General features: G+C 43.9%; 1 protein-coding gene and 1 pseudogene across 1 annotated transcript; both read left to right on the top strand.

Moving 5' to 3' along the window:
• Window positions 1–149: 149 nt before the first annotated feature.
• mtpap (mitochondrial poly(A) polymerase) lies at window positions 150–12,475 on the top strand. Its single transcript, XM_028968562.1, has 9 exons — window positions 150–328; window positions 1,758–1,924; window positions 2,326–2,559; window positions 3,689–3,910; window positions 3,998–4,209; window positions 5,866–6,092; window positions 6,517–6,609; window positions 9,673–9,746; window positions 10,061–12,475. Exons 1-9 carry the CDS (start codon window positions 151–153, stop codon window positions 10,397–10,399), a joined length of 1,746 nt encoding a protein of 581 aa, XP_028824395.1. The 5' UTR covers window position 150; the 3' UTR covers window positions 10,400–12,475.
• A 5,790-nt stretch (window positions 12,476–18,265) lies between these two features.
• Window positions 18,266–19,988, top strand: LOC114778152 (zona pellucida sperm-binding protein 3-like; annotated as a pseudogene).
• The last annotated feature ends 2,551 nt before the right edge of the window (window positions 19,989–22,539 follow it).

The raw sequence follows: 22,539 nt of genomic DNA, 5'->3' as shown, positions 1-22,539 counted from the left end.
TAATCTATTTAAATTATTGTAATGTATTTTAATGTTTGAAATGTTTCACTAGTGAACAAGTGAAAACTAGTGCATCTCGGTCAGAGAGTCACGCAAACGCGAAAAACGGGACCGGAGCGGCTTCCGTAGAAGCCGCGCGTCCCAGTTCGCATGCGTGTCTCGGGCCTCATTATGGCGGCCTCCATGGCAGCTGGCAGGTTATCTATGCGGACCCAGGCAAGGCTGCCGAAATGTCTGCGGAGGTTAATTCCCCCGTCGCAGCCGTGCAGAGCTGCCGGCGGGACCGTCGCTACGCGGCCGGAGGCGGCGAAGGGTGTCCAGCGGCCCGGTAGGTGGAGGAGCGAAGCTCCGGTGTGTTCTGGAGAAACTTACTTATCGAACATTTCTGCATCTACACGATGTGGTCGTGTGCCGCTTTCCACGTAATTAGTTCTGAAGTTCTAAAATGTTTAACTGTAATTACAGTCATTCTTGATCATTATATATATGACCATAAACCCTTTACATTTACATTTGACACTTTATCAGATGCCCTTATCCAGAGCGACTTACAATCAGTAGTTACAGGGACAGTCCCCCCTGGATCAATTTAGGCTTAGGCTACTACCACCCCACTCCCATTGTGAATATTTTTTACATCCTTCCTTACTGGAGTAACATTTGCCTATGAACCAGAAGATCACAAAAACAACAGGTTCAATCCCATTGTGTCCATCGTGTCACTGAGCAGCACACTTAACCCTGAGTGTCACTGCGGGGACCGTCCCTGTCACTACTGATCAATGTCGCCGGGTCCTAAATGTTGAAGTATCGTACCAGAAAATCTGCTTCAGTAAAACATATCTTTATCATCACAGACTGTGCATATTATAGTGTAAAACACAACTTTTACCTACAGGACGTTTGTAAAAGCCACCTCTGGGCGCCTCTATCTAAAACCTGGGGTCCCTCCCCCATTCATTTCTGTAAGTCTGACTGCGACTCTGCGTCTTCCGCAACTCCGCCATGCATGTCACTGTTTACTTTTTGCACCCCTACACGTTACATCAGAGGTGTTAAACTCAATTACACAAGGGGCCAAAACTTATGGGATTGCGTTCGGCAAGGCAAGCACTACATTATGGGATCTGTAGTTTGTGTGTTGTCAGTGCTGGCCATAATAATATATCTATATTAAATATTGACGCCTGTGTGTTACATCATGCATTGATTGGCTGTAAAGCCATGTGAGAATTGAGATTTGTACCTGGTCTGGTGCTAATGAAATTTTACCACTTCATTTTATTATTTATTATGAGATTTTTTGGAATTATTTATCATACAGAGGGTAAAGTTATGGTACAAATTAGGGATGCACCAATACCGGTATCTGGTATCGGCCCCGATACCACATTTTCTAGAGTACTCGTTAAAAGTCGACCGATACCACAGTCTGAGAAATGTCTCAGTTTGAGCGGCGTGTAAGATGTTAATCACAGGCGCCGAGTCCCCGTCCCCATACCAGACATGTCAGCCGTGTGGAACTATTTCAAAATGAATGAAGACGACAAAAGAAAGCCGGACTGCAAAAAATAAATACATTGCACTGAGTGACCAGCCACTCTCTGAGGTAGAAAATGGGGGATTCCTGGAGCACATATATGATGTCCCAAGCTGCCGCTACATGACTGACACGGAGCTGCATAAAATACACGACTCCATAAAAAAAACAAAAAAAAAAACATATCCAAATAAAAATTTTCTGTGGGTTTTGAAAGACTTGCAGGTCGTGAGGAAATCATTTCATGCACTGCAGGAGGAGAGGCGAGAGCGAGCAGAGCGCTCCGTACTGATCAGCTGCTCCCCAAAAGTCAGCGAGAAGAAACTCCTCAAGTTCCTGTCCCAGCACGGCAACGTCAGCAACTGCTTCTTCTACCAGAGTTATGTGAGTAGACGGTTGCCGGTTCAAATCCAGATCTGCCAAGGTGCCACTGAGTAAAGCACCATCCCCACACACTGCTCCCCGGGCGGCTGTCATGGCTGTCCACTGCTCACTAAGGGTGATGGGTTAAATGCAGAGGACAAATTTCACTGTGTGCACCGTGTGCTGTGCTGCTGTGTATCACATGTGACAATCACTTCACTTTACTTTATTTACCAGACACCCTTATCCAGTGTCTTGCAGAGGGACACAGTGGTAGTAAGTGCGGTTTGAACCTGGGACTCTGTGGTCCTCTGGTTTTTACCCACTAGGCTACTACCATCAAAGTAGCCCGTGTTAGTGGAACAGTAGTGTGTTTGAGTAAGATTTGTTTTAGTAACGTCTATACATGGTGTGTTTTGTAGGGTGTGTATGCGGTGGTGGAATTTGCCAGCAAGAACAGCATCGTTGGCCTACACGAGTCCACCAGCCTTCCCAGCATGCATCACGAAGTGTCTGTGCCTTTCAAATCCCGCCTACTCACCCTAAAGACCAATGGGTCGGCCGATCAATCAGGCGGTTCTAACAGTGTGGAGTTCCATCCCCAGGTGGCAATGCCCATTAACGAGCTCCTACAGCAGCTGAGTGCAGAGGAGAGCGTAAGTAACACACACACACACACACACACACACACACACACACACACACACACACACCTCAATCACAAACTTATCATGGACACCTAGTTGTCAAAACCAAAAATCAATTGATTAATCTTGATAAATGTGAAATCACCCATGTGAAATCCTCATCTGATTCAATCGGTTTTATTCATTTATCTGAAAAGAAAAAATCAGCATGAGAAGGAACCAATGGCTACTGAAAAGTGTTGATGGCTGCCGAAACTTGTAAAAACAGTTTTAAACAACCATGGGTTTAAACGTGTGTGTGTTTTTATCAAACTTACAATCTTTGTGTTTCTGAAAATATTGTGTTAATCAGCCTCTGTTTATAATTTTAAAACGATGGGTACTGTATCCTCTGTATCTGCAGAAAGACACACACTGGTGTCAAAGGAGGAAGTGGGGGTGGAAACAGAGGGTCCTATATCAATCATAAATCACCAAAACCTAAACAAAGACACCATAAACTCTGTGAGACGTCAAGATTCCAGGATGTGGTGTCTGTCAAAAGGACTACGCCATAATCCACAAACCTTAACCTTCCACACAGTGAACCCATAAATGTTTGAGACTTCAGAGTCTGCCCCAGGTGAAGAAAACATTCAAACCACGCTGTTAGTGTTGGGGATCTGTCACCCTGTTAGAAGGGGTTGGGTGGGGTAGTTTGGCTGAGGGACCACCATACAAGACAAAACCATAAATCGTATTCCCCTACACAGTGACAGAAGGGGAGAAGAGTCGCAAATATTTTCCTCCAGAGTGACATCAATTTTCTGATAAGTACTACTAGTGCTAAAATCTGTGAAATGAGTAATGAAGGTGCAATTGCTGCTGTAATGGAGATATGTTCTGACCATATGAGGTATTGTGTGTGTGAGTGGAAATTTCCTGAGTGTTCAGGTGTCTGGTCTGTGGGATGAAGCAGTCTGGCAGCAAGGGCCCTTTTTTCAGATGGCAGGAGGTTGCTTGCCCTTCCCTAAAATAACCGATGCAGACACCCCTAAATCTAGGGAATTAAGAATGTTAACAGGCTGGATGGGTGAATATTGTGTCGTTTGTCTATTTCCGTCTCCCGCGTCCTCACCTGTCTCCTCTCTCTGCTCAGGTAGACCAGCAGCTGTCCAGGCTGACCTCAGCCTTGCAGCTGACCGAAGAGAACGTTTCGCTTCGCTTCCTCGTGTGTTCTCTGGTCAAAGACGTAGCTGCCGCCTTTTTTCCCAAGTGCACCGTCCACCCGTTCGGTTCGTCAGTGAACGGCTTTGGGAAGCTGGGCTGCGACCTCGACATGTTCCTCGACCTGGATGCAGCCAGTGGGAACCCCAAGAGGGTGAGGGCTCTTAAACCCTCCCGAACTGCGGATGTTTGAGCCGCACGTGGTTTTATAAAATGTTTCTGTCCTCGCTTTGTTTTCCAGAAGCCCTCGGGTTTCTATCTGGAGTACCAGATGAAGAGGGAGGCGTCCGAGCGCGCCGTCACCCAGAGCGTGTTGTCGGTGGTGGCCGAGAGCGTGGAGCAGTTCTCCCCCGGCTGCGTGGGCATCCAGAAGATCCTGAACGCACGCTGCCCCCTCGTCCGCTTTTCTCACCAGCCGTCCGGCTTCCAGTGTGACCTGACTGCCAACAACAGGTAACGCTCATCACAGACAGGAAAGGGAGCGTCTGCCACATCTTGCTCTACGTTAGGGCCGGGCAAAATGATTATTTGTAAAACGGTTATCCTAGCATACCAAATCAGTTTGATTTGGTTTGATTCTCGATTATTTTCACATGAATTGACCAATATAGCCATTTAAACAAATTAATATCTTAACATTCCAATACATGTTTATTGCATTTAAACTCAAAATTACAAATGAAAATTGAAGTAAGAGTGAAAGAACAATGTCAGAGATACCGTTCAACAAATAAAAAGGTGTGTGTGTGTGTGTATATATATATATATAAAACACACACACACACCCTGTACATATGTAGTCCCCCTGGAGGCATATACATATACATATAGTGTGTATGTGTATATATGTGTGTGTGTGTGTGTATATATATATGTATGTATATATAGTTTGGACACACCTTCTCGTTCAATGTGTTTTCTGTCGTGGAAATTATTTCCATCACCGAGCACCTGAGGAGCCACAATGACAAACAGTTAAATTCATTTAGTCAGGCTTTATTTACATGTGCGCATGGGAAGACTCGCTATAAGAATCTCCAAAGGTCTGAACACAGTGACGTGTATATATAGTCAGCAAAGCACTGATGTTGTGATGTCTAATGATGTCTTTGTGTCTATTGGTGCCAGCACAGAACACGATCTCACACATTCCTTCAGAGATAAGACTGTCAGACCCAAAGATTTCCGAATCTTTTTTCCTGGTTCTGGATGAGAAACATTTAAGAAACACTTCTTTCACATTAAAACACTTTTCTTTAAAATTTCCCCTTCACATTTTCTTTATTTTCATGACCATTTACATTGGCAGATTCTCACTGAAGGCATCAAAACTATGTATGAACAAATGTGGAGTTATGTAACAAAAAAAGCTGAAATAACTGAACACGTTTTATATTCTAGTTTCTTCAAAATATCCACCCTTTGCTCTGATTACTGCTTTACACACTCTTGGCATTCTCTCGATGAGCTTCAAGAGGGCGTCACCTGAAATGGTTTTCCAACAGTCTTGAAGGAGTTCCCAGAGGTGTTTAGCACTTGTTGTCCCCTTTGCCTTCACTCTGCGGTCCAGCTCACCCCAAACCATCTCGATTGGGTTCAAGTCCGGTGACTGTGGAGGTCAGGTCTCTACTTTTTGTTAAGTACATAACTCCACGTGTTCATTCATAGTTTTGATGCCTTCAGTGAGAATCTACCAAGGTAAATGGTTATGAAAATAAAGCACATTGAATGAGAAGGTGTGTCTAAACCTTTGGCCTGTACTGTGTGTGTGTGTGTGTATTTTTATATATATCAACTAATATGTATCAACTAATTGTAATAATAAAGGGTCATCTTATCTTTTCTTATCTCTTATGGAACTCCTTAAATATTCAACATGTCATGGGCGTCCTAATTCCTGTTTGTGATAGTGGATCGATTTCCCACCCACTCATGATACACCCAAAAACACTCCGTCAAGTATAAAGTACAAATTATGGAATAACTTCTTTCAACATTGACTTTGATGAATGACTGTGTTTGGTTATTGACGCGCATATTTTGCGTCGACACACTCAATGTTGACGTGTCGCCCCAGCTCTAGTCTACATCTTGTGTCTTTGTTCCCAGGGTGGCGATGAAGAGCTCTGAGCTGCTGTACGTGTTCAGCAGTGTGGACGAGCGTGTGCGGGGTCTGGTGTTGGCGGTGCGATACTGGGCTCGCGTTCACGGCGTTACCAGCAGCGTGGCGGGAGCCTGGATCTCCAACTTCTCCCTCACAGCGCTCATCCTCTTCTTCCTGCAGACGCGCGGGCCGCCCATCCTGCCCACTGTCGATCAGCTACGAGACCTGGCAGGTGCAAACACAGGGGAATTTCTGGCACTGGGGTAGAGTTTCATTATCATGTCATCATCACCGGCTCTGTCTTCCAGACAGAATAACGAACGAAACGCAGCCTACTTTTTTTTATTTTATTTTTTTTATTCACAGTTAGGCCCAATCTGGCAACCACATCCTCTCCCACTACCGTTCCACCTTCGTAGGTTATTGCTGTTCGTTACATTTACATTTAAGGCATTTGGCAGACGCCCTTATCCAGAGCGACTTACAACGTGCTTTCAAGTTATCATCAATGTGATCAGTTCCGGTTCATTAAGACCCAAACTATGAATACAACCCTTTCATTCACTCTGTTGTAGATTCTATACACACCTGTTATAAATGATCATGTTTACAAGACAACAAAAAAAGTCATATTTCTATATTGTGTGTGTTGACAGATCAGTCTGATCAGTGTTGCGTTGAGGGGAATGACTGCACCATCGTCAGTGACCTCAGCCGGATCCGGCTGCAGACGAACACCGAATCTCTAGGTGAGTCCAGACCTGCTTGCCTGGCCGTGGTGGTCATAAATTTACATTAGCATTGCCAATCTAGGGGGGGGAAAAAAGGAACACTTTTAAAATAATTTTGTCCTGTTTATCTGCCCAACCCTATTCAGGAGTTGGAAGTCCATTATGTAGACATTCAAGCAAAGGTTCTTGTTGCTGCAGGAGTTAATCATTAAATAAAGTTTAATAAAATAATTTATTTTCATGAATTAGGTCTTTAAAACATATGTTGTTTAGAGAGATGGAGACTAACACACCTCGCTGCTAGCAGTGCTATGGAGCACAACGACGTGCTACTAGACGAAGCAGCGCAAGTCTGGACCTCAGACTCAGAGAACTGAGGGAATTTAGGAAAGATAATGTTGCGCAGCTAAAGCGGATCAGAGAGGATATAAATAAGACAAATACGAGAGTGGAAGGATCAAAGACGCTGAAACTTGAATACAAACTAACGAAGAAGCAGTAACCGAGATGTTTAAGCTGCATATTGAAATGGACGCTAAGCTGACTGATCTGGAGGGTCCAGAAGAGAAAATACTAGGATACACTGTGTCAAAGGGTGCATCGTCTTCCGATCCCTATCAATGGTTGTTTTCGTGGAGCGTTTACTAAGGCACAAACTGGAGTTGCGTGAGTCAGCTGAAGTACGAGTTGAGAGAGCGCACCGCGCCCTCGTGCCGAAGCCACCAACAAATGCCAGCTACAGAACAAAAAAAGAAATGGTAAAATTAGCCTGGCAGAACCGTGGGTTTGAGTATTATATCCATTACTCTAAGACTAGATTATTTCCTAATGTTTGGAAAGGACAAAAATAAAATAAACACATGAAATTGGGACAATAGATTTGAGCGACCATGCACCAGGAAATTTATCTTTAGATCTAAACTTACAACCAAAAATGAATAACTGGAAATTCAATTCAAGCCTGCTCAATGATCTTCACTTTAAAGAACAGATAAAAAGAGAAATCCACTTCTACTTGGACATGAATGACAAAGGGGATGTATCCCCTCCCATTCTGTGGGATGCCCTAAAGGCGGTCCTGAGAAGGAAAATCATAGCAATATCCTCCTATAAAAAAAAAAGATGAGAAATTGGGAGAAATACTAAAAGAACTAGAGAAAAACATAAAGAGCGAACAGCACAGCATCTATTGGAGGAAATCATGAAAACAAGAAACAAAATTAATAATTTGACAACGTATGAAATCAAGAAAAATGTGATGTTCCTTAAACAAAGATTTTATGAAGGTGGATCCAATTCAATGAAAGTTTTGGCCTGGAAACTTAAAAAGAAAATAGCACAGAACACAATTCATAAAATCAAAGATCCAGTGACCAAAATAGCAAAAAATAAACTAAAAGAAATTTTAGGAGCTTTGAAACATATTTTATAAGACTCTTTACTCTAAAAAGACAGGAGGCAGCATAACTGAAATGGATCATTTTTTTGGACTCTCTGGAATTACCAGTGTTAGATGAAGAACAGAATAAAATAATGATTGAGGACATAACTGAAAAAGAGCTAAAAGTAAACTCAAATCAAACAAACATATGTGGTATAAGGAGTTGAAAGAAGAGCTAATACCAGTACTTCTCCCTACTTTGAGCTGGGTTCTAAAGAAAGCACAAACACCACCCAGTTGGAAGGAAGCAATAATATCTGCTATTCCAAAAGAAAATAAAGAAAATTATATAGACCTATATCGGTTCTCAATATAGATTTATAGGCTATTTACATCTATTGTGGCTAGACGATTAGAGAGATTTTTACCTAATTTGATACATAATGACCAAACAGGCTTTATTCGAGAGCGTCAAACGCAAGATAATATACGACAGACACTACAAATTATTAACCACATCCAAAAGAATAAAATATTAGCTATGTAATTAGTATTGATGCAGAAAAAAAGGATCTCACAGAACTATTTCAATATAATTACTTAACGATACAAAGGAAAATTAAAGAGGATATACGGTAGAAAGATGGAATTTAATTCCATAGTTAAGTTTCAGTTCAAGAATAGATTAGATTAAAATGAACATCCTACCCAAATTACTTTATTTCAAACCCTACCGATAGAAATAATTTAAACTATTTCTAAACTATTTAATGAATGGGACAAAACGTTGTCCAGATATATCTGGCAAGGTTAGAGACCCCAAATCCGATTTAAAACTCTTCAATAATAAAAGACATTACACTCCTTAGTTTTGAACAAATTAAAGATAAATATACTCTAGTCACGTGATTTTCACAGCTACCTGCAGCTGAGACACTTTATCAGCGACAAGGTAAAGTATGTATCTGAATCAAGTAATCGGCTGTTAGATCTGGTTAGATCTAGGGCTTATGGTGCAAATTAAGACAGGGGTATTATTTCAGGTTTATATAAAGGGCTTATAAACAAGAAAGCACATTCAACCCTGTACATTAAAGCAAAGTGGGTAAGGGAAGGAGAAATAGAGCTGTCAGAGGATGAATGGGAAACGATCTGGGAATATCAATGGAAATGTAGCAGCTCACAGAATAGGAAGGAGTTTGGCTGGAAGAACCTGATAAGATATTTTATTACACCTTATCAAAAATCACACTATAAAGGTAACTCCCGAGCCTGTTGGTGAAATTGTGGAAATATAAATGGAAATCATTATCATGTTTTTTGGGGTTGTCAGGTTGTTAAAACCTATTGGAAGGAAATACATAAGGCAATACAAGAGCCACCTGCCCTTACAAAATCTTTTTCTTTTGGACTCATGCCTGATGGATGGACAAAGAGACAAACGTTTGTTTACTAAACATTTGTTTAGTTATATTGTTAGTGGCAGGCAAAAAGGCACTTACAAAAAATGGCTTTGTTTTTGTTCTTTATTTCTGGAAAACAGACATTCATGTTGATACTTTGTGATTAATACTTAAGATGGATGTACATGTAACAATTGATAGAGAATGTCAATTAAAAACTAAATATAAGTTGTTTGATGATCTGGAATATCCACTCTGTTTTTTAGACATTCTCAGTTTGTGTTTGTGCTTCTACAGAACGGCTTCTGCAGGAGTTCTTTGAGTTCTATGCAGCTTTCCCCTTTAATCACATGTCCATCAACCTTAGAAAGGTGAGCGAAGACACGCACACACTCTCTTTTTTCGCGGTTTGAAGATAGTTTTATTGTCAATATACTGTCTCGAAATGCTGTTTCACAAAGACCCCCCTGTAGTGCATTTATAAAAATATTATGCATAAATATGAAATTAGGACATTTACACTAAACTAAACGTAAATAAAAAAAAAACTGAAATATTCCGATAAGACTCTTTGAAATGACTGTGCATTGTGTGATTGTTCCAGTATGTTCAGGAGACTGATTTAGTATGAAATGTCAAAAGTCTAATTAGTTTGTAAAAGGTGTGTGTGTGTGTCACCGTGCAGGGTAAGGAGCAGAATAAGCCAGAGTCGACACCGCTGCACATCCAGAACCCGTTCGAGGCGACGCTGAACGTCAGTAAGAACGTGAACGCGGCACAGCTGGACCGCTTCGTGGCCCTGTGCCGCGAGAGCGCCTGGTTCCTGCAGCAGGAGGCGGGCTCCAAACCCGCCACTGTCCCGACGGGAGGCTCTGCCCAGGCCTGGGGTCTGGCTGCGCTCTTCCTCCCGTCACTGGCTCAAGCTGCGGGGGTCAAAGGTCGGCGGAAGAAGAAGCGGGAGCCTGCCAGCGAAAGAGTCAAGAGTTTGCTGCAGTCCATTAGCACCTCACACTCCAGCCAGTAGGGGGTGGTGGAGAGCTATCAGCATCACACACACAGATTCTGAGGGGTGTGTGTGTTTGTGAAACTGTACGACGCAGAAGGAGCATCTCATTCAGACTTAACTTATGTACTGTATATAACAAAAAAAAAAAGTTTTTTTCTTAAATAAAAAAACATATTTCCAACTTCTATTTTGAATATTGGGCAGGATGAAGCTCCACCCCTCCAGGAAATGCATGAACTGCAGTGTTGATGATGTGGTAAAGAGTTTGTGTGTTGAGGCATAAGAAGAAATAGTGTGTGTGGGTCGCCTCGGCAGTTCAGAGAAAACTGCACAGTAGAGGGGCAGGAGGAGGAAAAGTGAGCGTCGTAAAAATTTCAAAGCAGCCCCTGAGTTCCTTTTAGCCTCAGGCTGCCTGTGTGTGTGTCTGTCCTGTACTTGATGTAAACATGTCCCACAATATTTGACTTTGTTTATGGATTTACAGGCTGCTGTGTGTGTGTGTGTGTGTGTGTGTCCGTGTCCGTCCTGTAAATTCAGGCTGTTAATTGTGTGTGTGAGAACTGAGTCGAACTTGATCTGATACTCTAACCAACCTTCTCCAATCAGAAGCGCACACACACTCCTCTCGCACACTGTTAAAAGTAAGAGGCATTGTGGGCGTGGCCAGACCCTGTTTTTATTGGGTGGAGGAGTGTGTGAAGGTTCGTGTTTTTGGGGGTGTTAGCGCTGCGTTTTTCCTCCGCGGTTACAGGCTTCCGCTGAATTTTGAGAACACATAGACACACACAGTGCTTCTGTACAACACACACTTCCTGGTGGCTGCGTTTAAGAGTTCTTATCACTAAGGACTGTGTGCGTGTGTTTGTGTGTGAGATCCTCTTGCCCCATGTTTGAACTCTCTTGAATCTCACTTTCTACCTTACACACACACACGAAAGAATGTTCCTGTTCTATAAGGGGAAGAGTGTGCGTGAGTGATTAAACTGGGTGGAAATGGTGGTGTGTGAGATTAAGTTGTAATAGTGAGTCAGTCTTCCTCAGTGTGTGTGGTTTAATTAGGCAGTAACACACAGAGACTCACACCAAACACTGTACACAAACATCATGATTGGCTGTCATAGTCCCAGATATGACAGTGACTGTTGTGGGTGTGGCCACACAAGGGGTGGGGCTTCTGTCAGGAGAGGAGATTCCCACAAAAACAAGACACAAGTACATCAGAGTGTGTGTTTCCTGTTAGATAACACTGCTTCAGAGGAACACACACATCTTTGTCTGCATCACGTCATTCTGTGGGAAAATACACACACAGACACTGACTCACTCGTTCCTGTCATCGAATCATCAGGTTCATCGGTCAGGTCGCCAGGCCCAGGGTGCTATTAGGGCTCTACTTTTTACATTGTGTGGGTGTGTGTGTGTAGTTACAGGCAGGTGATGAAATTCGATTACCCTCTCAAGGAAGCCCCTGTGTGGACAAAGACAATCTGTGTGTGTGTCTGCATGTCCTCTGCCAGTCCCTGTCCTGTCTGCCAAACAAAGTGCATCATTGTTTGTGTGTGCATGTGGTAGAGAGACATTGTTTTCATTTTTGTGTGTGTGTGTGTGGAGTATGTGCTTGTTAGGTTGGATGGGAATCTCTAGGTTGACTCGTCTCTGGACAGCAGTGTATTGTTGTTAAAAGTATGTGACACATGCACAGGATTCTTGAATATGTGTGTGTGTGTGTGTGTGTGTGTGTGTGTGTGTGTGTGCTTAGCAATGCTGTCCATACGGCTCACAAGCACACACACATTCATGTTTACACGTCATTTGTTGATCCTGTTTGGGTTTAAGGTCAAAGGTGGTGGGTTTGAAAGGTCAAGGACCACGGGGTTGATAGCTGTGGGGGTTTGAAACAAGACACGCGTGTCCCCCTCAGGTCCTGCTTTCATTTTCTTAATGTCCAGGATTTCCTGTTGGGTTCTCTTCTTCTCTGGCCTTGAGGGTGAAACCTGTGTCTGTGTGTGAGTTCGGGCCTAAATTGTGTTTGTGTGTATGAGCATGTTTGAAACGTGTGGTAATAGCCTAGTGGGTAACACACTTGCCAGAAGACCCAGGTTCAAATCCCACTTACTACCATCGTGTCCCTGAGCAAGACACTTAACCCTAAATTGCTCCAGGGAGACTGTCCCTGTAAATACTGATTGTAAGTCACTCTGGATAAGGGCGTCTAATAAATGCTGTAAATGTAAATGATAACACCATGCCACATCTATCTTTCTAAATAATTCTCTTCATCTTCCTCAGTGCACTCCTGCATAAATGTATGTGTCTAATCAGTGTGTATGTGATGTAGGCTGTTTGTGGAAATCCCATTCCCAGGTCATTTATGGGTTTATTTTATATTATAATATTTTTTACATAGTCCTGAAGATGCAGGACCATGAAATAACAGATTTGCATCTCTGCTGTGATGGCAGCATTTCACACTATTTCTTCTGTCCACCACCTTCACTTGAACAAGAGGTACAGTTTCCAACAGTCCTGAAGGTTTATGCTATGAATTTTTTTCTCATCATTCACTCATGTTAATGAGCATCTCAAGCGGCTTTTGATAATGACTATAGTGAACAAAGCCGCAATGAAGGTAAAAAGAGTCGACTGAAGAAACAGATTCATCAAACACACTTCACTTTCTCCTGATACGACAAAGTGATTGTCACATGTGATACACAGCAGCACAGCACACGGTGCACACAGTGAAATTTGTCCTCTGCATTTATCCCATCACCCTGAGTGAACAGTGGGCAGCCATGACTGGCGCCTGGGGAGCAGTGTGTTGGGACGGTGTTTTGCTCAGTGGCACCTCAGTGGCACCTTGGCGGATCGGGATTCGAACCGCCAACCTTCTGATTATGGGGCCGCTTCCTTAACCGCAAGGCCACCACTGCCCCCATGCATTGGATGCATTGGATTCTTCAAAATGTCTCCTTCATAGTCTCCATAACCACCACAGAGTAGGGGCATCCAGAGTTTTGACTGGTAGTGTATGCGATGTGTTGTGTGGCATGTGTCATGCATTCTGAGTGGGTGTCTTTCCTTGCGATGTTTTGTGTGTGTGTTTTTTGGGCCGGTAGCTGCTCTTCCAACAGCAGGTTTTAATTGTCGCTCCGACTGGGTGGATGCCTTCATGTGAGAGCAGCCCGTTTGTTTTCTTTCGATTAAATCGGCATTTCGGGGTGTTTGCATCTGGACCCAGCCCTGCTGTAGAAAACTCGGTAAGAGAGCAGAAGCACATGTGCTCCATCCCCGGGGAGCCGGCCGCCTCCACCCAGTACCCCCTCTCCCTTACTCCGAATTCCACACATGCCTTTAATTTGTATGAGGGCGGGGCCACCTTGCTGCTCCAGAACTCCGGCCGGTGTGTGTGTGTGTGTGTGTGTGTGTGTACTCTCCCAGCTGTTTGTCGGATGCTTCTCCTGTTTTTGTTTTTTTTTTATTTCAGACCTAGTTGAGGGACTGTATGAAATTTGGAGCTGAACCAACAGTAGGAAAAGTATAAAAGGTCTTTGAAAACCTGGTTTGGACACAGAAAACCTCTTACCTTTTCCAGCCTGGCTTATTATTCCTTATTCCAAGGCTCACGTTCTCCTCAAGGCTCGGTGCTGGGACCTGTTCCTTTTCATCATCTACATGATGTATCTTCTGCTCAGCTCCCTCCTCTACCTCTGGTTTGGTTTGGTTAAAACCAAGTCCCTGATGTCCTCCAGCTTTCTCGAATGAATTAATAATAAAACCGATCACTCCTGATCATGGCCCCAAAGACTTTCCTCCTGAACGTCAGTGCTCTCCTCCTGGATGTTGATAACCGAGGCTTTTTTAAATTTCAGTAACTTATTAAATCCATCAAAAAAAATCCACATCCACCCCACCAGAGTTGGCCTTTGTTGCCGAGCTGTCAATCGTGCAACGTCTGTCCTTGGAAGCTTTCAAGGACCTCCGAAAATCTCAAGGCCTTTAGGTGTGCCTGTGGACAGCGACCCTGGCTTTCCCGAAATTTTTTCCTCTGTATTTAATGCAAGGCAGTAGATTTGTGAGCCCAAGTGGACCCGGAGCCCAGTTTGGAAGGGTTGTGAAATGGGATTGTGGGTGAAGCGATCAGCTCTGATTCAGCAGTGGCCCAAGTCAGACGAACGGATTGTGCTGCGTGTGCAGGAGGAAGTGGACAGCGACCGTTGCTCGTGTTCTCTTCCATCCCGTAGGACGACTTGCAATTTTGCTTCATTATTATTATTATTTTTTTATTGTCAGATTGTTGTCTGCATGTATGTTTCCGTACCAGTATAATCTCTGGTCTTGCATTTAGCTGATAAGAGGCCAGTTATTGTAGCACTGTATTTGTGTGTGTGTGTGAGTGTGATGTCTGCTGGGAATCTGAGGACAGGGTTGAACTGCTGACAGTCTACTGTTAAATACCAGAGCGGAGCGGTAAGGGAAGATGGAGGAGGGGATGGAGGGAAAAATCTGGGCTCTTTTCTGCCTTCAGTTTTCTGTATTGTGGTGTATGTGTGTGTGTGTCTGCACATGTGGGTGGGTGTGTCTGTGTTTCCAGATGTGTGTGTGGGCTATTCTTCCACAAAATGGTTGAGCTGAGCTCTGAACTTTCTGAATTGTGAACTTTTCACACACACACACACACACACACACACACACACACACACACACTGGTCCAGTCTGGTCCAGGGAGGATGAGTGAACCAGGCGGAGTCTGTGGTTTACAGTAATATCATATCCACAACTGGAACAACAAAACCTCCACTCGGCCATCATCCCCCCATCTTTTATCGGGAGGTGAAATCTGGGTTGATTACAAGCCTCAGTCCGTATAAGGACTTCAGTCAGGAGTGTGTGTGGGTGTGTGTGTTGGGAGGAGCATTTAAATAAATAAACCTGCTGGTCATTGCGCTACTCTGTTTCTGCTCATTTTTTTAATTAAGTGTTAAAAGGGGGCAGGGCCAAGTGTTGACTGACACCTGTCCTGTGATAGAGGTATTTATAGTTTGCTGTTGCTATGACAATGATAAGAGGTGTTCCTGGACCCGTTATCGGCAGGAATGCCTTTGAATCACCTCGGCCGGCATTCCATTTGGATGGAGCCAGAATTGGAAGGATTTGGGAATGGGAACGTGCATGAGGGTCACATGCTGCTTCTCAACTGTGTGTGTGTGTGTCTGTGTCTGAACACATTTATTAATCTGGGTTGGAATGCTGTTTTGTGTGTGTGTGTTAATTAGGAGTTGAGTTTGTATTTATCTGGAGTCATTGATTGTGTGTGTGTTTTAGAAAGCTGTTTGTTTGCTCAGTCTCACATTAATTAGGCCTCGTACTTCATCAGTTACACACACACAAACACACACACATGACAGAATTTTAAAAATAAGGCTTATGTGCAGTGGCAAAGCCAGGATATTTTCTGTAGGGTGTCCAGGATGGATCTGTGATTATTTTGGTGTGACACACGTCTTAAAAAAAAATACAGGGCTATTTAAGCACATTAAGTGCACACTTCTACTATATATGGAATGCAGGTAGTGAAAAGATGATATAAGTGCCGTTGTTTGAGCAGAATAGCTCGGCTATGCTCGGATCGCTTATGAAAGTAATAGCGCATCTCACACAATAGAGTATTAATTTTTGATATATAGCTTGTCTGTGAGCACACCATACTAAAATAATGAAAATATAGGAATAAGTACCCTACCAAGCCATTTTTCAAAACAACGATTCAATATCTTGAATGTCTCTACATCTATGTGTGTCTCAAAAAAGTTGTTTTTGGACTACAGTCATGGCCAAAGGTTTTGAGAGTGACACAAATTTGTCAGTTGTTGCTATATTTGCAGTGTTTTTTTAAGACCTCTGCAATTCGCCCTGGAATCAACTTCTGGGCCAAATCCTGACTGATGTTGCTCCATCATGCTGGAAAAGGCATCATTCTTCACCAAACTGTTCTTGGATGGTTGGGAGAAGTTTCTGCTGGAGGATGTTTTGGTACCGTTCATGTGTGAATGGTTTCACATGGGAAAAAAAATTGTGATGGCTGTAAAGCGATGCTTGGTGGCCAGGATTAAGCGAGAAGTAGCCACAGCCACTCCCAGCCACCCCACCCCTACTCCAATGCTTGTATCAATGTGTATTACCGTGTGTTTTATTGAGTGTGTGTGTGTGTGTGTGTCAGCAGAAATGATAATTAATATTAATAATAAAATGAGCGAACATGTTATGGTCTGGGTGAGAGATTATTATTCTTCACTGTGCCCTGGATTTACTGTCCAGATGTTGGCTTCCTTTACATTCAAACTCTGGTACGTAATGGGACACATTCATTGACACAGCTTCAACCTGATGGATGCTGCACTACACCTGAGCATGTAATATATAGACCAAAAGGGGATGTGACAGCTGGCCTACAAGCTCCTCCACTTTTAAAACTTTAATTATAAAAATTGTTGTCACAGTAAGGTTGTTATTAAATATATGGTTCACTGAAGAAAGTCCATGTTTGAAGATATTTGAGTGCTGAAAAGTTTGCTGGGTATAGTATTGGTACTTCTCACACTGGTCCATCAGACTGGCAGAATAAACTTGTATGGCTGGAACTGAGTGGTTATGATACATGCCTGAGGACATGTCAAGAGCAATAATTTAGGACAGCCTAGGGGAGATTTTTCATCATATTGTATGTGGGGCAGTGGTGGCCTATCGGTTAAGGAAGCGGTCCCATAATCAGAAGGCTGCCGGTTTGAATCCCGATATGCCAAGGTGCCATTGAGGTGCCACTGAGCAAAGCACCGTCCCCACACACTGCTCCCTGGGCGCCTGTCATGGCTGCCCACTGTTCACTCAGGGTGATGGGTTAAATGCAGAGGACAAATTTCACAGTGTGTGCTGTGCTGCGACAATCACTTTTTTTTTTTCTTTTAGCTGTTATGGAATGGCATTATTCATTCAATACAAGACAATTCAAACCACATTCAACCATGTGAAACACGTACCTGTCTGCAATCTAATGAAGTTAAAACTACTGAAAATGGTCACGGTGAAACCACACCTGATTCAACTCAAGAACTGGGTGGTAACGAGTTGAGTGGTGGAATCAGCTGTGCTAAATGAGGGTAAAACCAAAACCATGCAGGATCATTTTACTCCAGGACCGGTTTTGTAGCCCCCAAACTAGTCTTTGTATAACTTGTACTAGTTATCTAATGAGTGCAAGACTTGGCAGGTCTAGAAAGTCATTAATGTTAATTATGTTTCCTATAAATGTGGAAGTCTTACACAGTGGTGATTGTAATGTGGCATCATGGGTTGGTGGTCAGTAGCAGTGTTGCTGTGGGGAGGTGTTGTAGGGGTTTGTATGGGTGCAGTTTTGCTGGATGTTAAAGGTCAACCATTTCCAAAGCCTGCAATGAATCTGCCTCCGGTGCCTGCCAGCCCCCCCTTTGTCCCCGCGAGGCCCCAGGTGCCTGCCAGCCCCCCCTTTGTCCCAGGTGTGCCTGGCCGTCCCTCTTTTGTCCCCGCGATGCCGCCATCGCCCCAGTTTCCTGCCAGCCCCCCATTTGTCCCTGGGATGCCCCCGTTTCCTGCCAGCCCCCCATTTGTCCCAGGGATGCCCCCGGTTCCTGCCAACCCCCCATTTGTCCCCCAGGTACCTGCCCGTCCCCCTTTTGTCCCCGGGATGCCCCAAGTGCCCGCCCGTCCCCCTTTTGTCCCCGGGATGCCCCCGTTTCCTGCCAGCCCCCCATTTGTCCCCGGGATGCCCCCGGTTCCTGCCAACCCCCCATTTGTCCCCAGGTACCCGCCCGTCCCCCTTTTGTCCCCGGGATGCCCCAGGTTCCTGCCAGTCCCCCAATTGCTCCTTTGCCTCAGGGAACTGGTGGGCAACTTCAAGATCCTGGAAGTGTTCAGCAGCAGTTGCTTGGTCCAGTAAAGGAGCTGACCTGGAAGTTTCCTCAAATGCCAGTAGAACCCACATCACCCCCAGTGCAGTTTCAGCTGAGGGAGCCGGTATCAGTCAGCAGTGTTGCAGCTACCTGTGACGAGAATATGGTGCACGTGCAGGTTAAGAAGGACCTGTTTGGTTCTGGAGATCTCATCCAGGCATCAGACATCTCGCTGGGAGGCTGTGGGGTTACTGGAGAAGATTCTGTGGCTCAGCTGCTGTATTTTCAGTCTTATTTGCAGTCCTGTGGCAGCCAAGTATTGGTGAGTTCTGGTTCCTCCTCGGTCAGGAATCTGTTTGGAATTTTTCCTGTAACTGAGGCTTTAATTTTTCCCCTCTCGCACAGATGACCAACGATACCCTGGTTTATTCCTTTTCTCTGACTTACGTACCTACAGCCATTTCTCACACTTCTGCTCCAATAGTCAGAACCAGTGGTGCTGTAATTGGGATTGAATGCCACTATTTGAGGTGAGCTCTAGCTTTTCTGATCTCCCATGCTTCTCTGTATTTAGCGGTGCTATTTGATACCGCTTTCTTCTTCCATGTGACCAGGCTTCACAATGTGAGTAGCAATGCCCTGCAGCCTGCCTGGATCCCATATGCTGCTACTAAAATTGCAGAGGAGCTGCTGGTCTTCTCTCTCAAGCTCATGACTGGTAGGTACAGTTGAGACCCCCTGTTTCACTGTGTAGGCTGTTACCAAACTTTGCATTTCTCTTCAGATGACTGGCAGTTTGAGAGGCCTTCCAATGTCTATTACATGGGAGATCTGATCAATTTTGAGGCTTCTGTCAAGCAGTACAACCATGTTCCCCTCCGGGTGTTTGTTGATACCTGTGTGGTCACCGCTGTCCCTGATGCAGCGGCTGCTCCCAGTTCTCTTCATTCAGAACCATGGGTGAGGAGCAGCTTCATTTCTTTATGGCTTAGTTTACGATGTGCTGTGGTCTAATTTTGCTCTCATTTTATTATAGGTGTCTGGTTGATTCCAAGCTCACTGGCTCGTCATCTCGCTTCCTGCCCCGTACACAGGATTTCAAGCTCCAGTTCCAGCTGGAGGCTTTCAGGTTTCAGCAGGGCGACACGGGCTCTGTACGTGTCTCAAGCTAGCCCTTCGCTGTCATGGTTCTACCACCTTTTGCATGGTGGCTGACCGTCCGTATCTCTCTTGTTCCAGCTGTTCTTCACTTGTTTGCTGAAGGCAACAGCGGCGGCTTCCCCGACTGATGCGGAGCACAAGGCCTGTTCTTTTGTTGGACAAAAGTAGGTATAGACCAGTTTGCTGCGTTTGCATGTACTTTTTATTCAGGCCCTGACCTTTCTATGAAGGTGGGCTGGTGCGGGTGGAGAGGACCAACTGTGTAGCTGCTGTGACGGTACTTGTGGGTCCAGGAAGGCAAGAGATCTGACCTCTGTCTCTGGTATGTGGACACTGTGTATTTTAATGGGGGTTCTCCATAGTTGTGCTATACACTGTATTAATCCTGTTTCTCTTCCTTCAGACTCTGGATGGGAGAAAGAACTGTTGTTGGGACCGGTGTTCATCAGGGATTGACCAGCCTGTGTCTCTTGAATTGCTGTTCTCTTTTAATGGCTAAATAAATGCTGAAATGGATTGTGTATCAAGCAGTCCTGTGTTTCCTTTTCAAGCATGTGCTAGACTAGATGGGTCCTCTTTACTAAATACACTTCAGTAGGATATGGGGAAACCATTCATCCAAATATGATTGTGGGGATATTTATTTATTTATTTATTTTTTAAAAAGGCATGAAGGACTCGGTTAGCGGGCAACCTCTCTTGCAACACTAGCGAGGATTCTCACGTAGTTGACTCAATGACAACTCCTGGTGATCGCTTGCATATGCTTTAGTTTGGTCTAACTTCACTTCCTTTCCATATTTATTTGTCCCTTCACCTCAAGTCTGTCTTAGGCATGTACTTCCCAGTCTAATTTCTCCATGTCAGAGTACCTCTTTGCATTACTCTTTTTAGGTCAACTAAATTTTTATTTGTACGTTGCTTTTTCTTATGCGCACTGGTGCAATACGCCTCACATTTGAACAGTGCTCAAGGCCCCTAGAAAGCAAGCCAAATGCAACAGTAGCAAGGAAAAAAATGTCTGAAGAAAGAAACCTTCAGAAGAACAAAGATTCTTGGTGTTTGAAGTATATGCAGGAGTTGCCGTGATTGGTCCCTGCAGAGAATGTTGTTTGGATGCCCATGATGTCAAATAGATTCAGTTGAGTCCCATTAGTATTAAGTGACATGTACAGATTAAATAAGGTCTACACGTATGACAATATGAATTATTGTTTTGTTGATTGAACGCTTTTCTGTATAGGTATGCTTTAACTTAGATTTACACATTGAAACTGTATCTCAGGCCCATGATTTGGAGATTTTCTTTTTTTCAAAACATTAACATTTACTTGTTTCAATTGGCTTTGGCAGGCCCTACAATTGATGCCTGACACACTTTGAAACAAGAAAATATGTAACTAACAATTCATGCAGAAAAAAAAACAGGAGAAACTTTGGGAAAGAGTGAGTCAGAGAGGGACCACCTTCCAGGGTAGAGTGATGCTGAGCACAAGGCCTGTTCTTTTGTTGGACAAAAGTAGGTCTAGACTAGTTTGCTGCGTTTGCGTGTACTTTTTATTCAGGCCCTGATCTTTCTATGAAGGTGGCCCTACAATTGATGGTGCATTATGTCAGAGCAGGGTTGCTATTGATTTTGTCAACAGTCAACAGTCCAATAGGTGTAAAGGCAACATTAGTTATAAAATAGCTCAAATTGTGTATTGGAAAAAGGATCTGTACATGTTTGAGGTTATTGCATGGTGCAGAGCATCCCAGTCCAAATATGGTTCAAAGTGTATGTCCATTATGACGAACCTAGTCCATTTGAAGATCCCTCTAGCTTCAACAGTTATGGTGTTGGTGGCTGTGGTTGCCCTCTAGAACAATTCATGCTGGTATGTCTTTGCAACAGCTGAGTGTCAGGAACTAGGTTTTGCTCTGATAAAGATAGAATAAACTCATGTGGCTGGTAATGAATGGTTATGGTTATGGGTACATATCAAGAGCAACAGTTACATTTATGGCGTTTGGCAGACAAAGTAATCTTACATAAATCAGACTATAAGAAAGTTGCAAGTTAGTCTAAGTATACTCTACAGGAAGCTCTTAAGCTTCCATATGAAAATACTTAGTGACTGTGCTGTTCTGACCTTGAGGGGAAGTTCATTCCACCACCATTGGGGCCCAAGACTGTGAAGAGTCTAGATAAGTGTCTAGTACTGCTCACCAGGTGAGCAGTACTGGAGGGTCGGAGAGTGCAAGGTGCAGTGCGAAGTATAATAAGGGCTGTGAGGTAGGATGGTGCTACTCCATGTTTGCCTTGAATCTGATGTGGGGGGGCAGCTACTGGGAGCCAGTGGAGGTAACGTAGCTGTGGGCTGGTGTGGGGAGTTTGGGAAGGTTGAAAGCCAGTCGTGCTGCTGCATTCTGTATTAGTTGTAGAGGCCGGATGGCATTCAGAGGTAGACCTGCTAGAAGGGAGTTACAGTAATCCAGTTGTGAGATTTCTTGGGACTGAACAAGTGTCTTGGGTGGCCTGTGTTGATTAACAAGCACAGATACATCTGATATTGTACAGGGTGGTAGTAGCCTAGTGGGTAACACACTCGCCTATGAACCAGAAGACCCAGGTTCAAATCCCACTTACTACCATTGTGTCCCTGAGCAAGAAGGACTTTAGAAAGAAATGAGATTAGAGACACTGGTCGGTAGTTCTTGATATCTGCATGATCTGCGGTGGGTTTCTTTAGGATTGGAGGAACCCTGTCAGTTTGAAGACATATAGTACATGTTGCTTATTATTTAGGATTACTTACATTTTTCTGTGGCTGAGCATGTGGGGTGTTCACCACTTTACAGCATGTAGGACCCTATCTGCACAGACACATTGATGCTAAAGCACAAAGCTGTATTTTAACACAGGGGACACATGAGCCAACACCGCACCTCACCCACACTGCACATGTGCATCTTTGACAAATTGAAGTTATTGGCTAGTTATTAGAAAAAAAGTCAGCAGGAAACTATTACATAGCCAATTGATTTTTGATCTGATGTCGACATTTGTGCCAGAGTTGGTTTTATGGAGCA

Source organism: Denticeps clupeoides, chromosome 2, assembly GCF_900700375.1.
Source record: "Denticeps clupeoides chromosome 2, fDenClu1.1, whole genome shotgun sequence".
Classification (NCBI taxonomy): Eukaryota; Metazoa; Chordata; class Actinopteri; order Clupeiformes; family Denticipitidae; genus Denticeps; species Denticeps clupeoides.
Note: the sequence above shows the minus strand (reverse complement) of the source record. Positions and strands in the feature narration are given on the sequence as shown.

Excerpts from the sequence above, each read along its gene's own strand:
- mtpap (XM_028968562.1), top strand. The coding sequence starts at position 151 with ATGCGTGTCTCGGGCCTCATTATGGCGGCCTCCATGGCAGCTGGCAGG. Across the intron at positions 329-1,757 it reads GAAGGGTGTCCAGCGGCCCG|ACTTGCAGGTCGTGAGGAAA; the intron begins GTAGGTGGAGGA and ends GGGTTTTGAAAG. Across the intron at positions 6,610-9,672 it reads GACGAACACCGAATCTCTAG|AACGGCTTCTGCAGGAGTTC; the intron begins GTGAGTCCAGAC and ends GTGCTTCTACAG.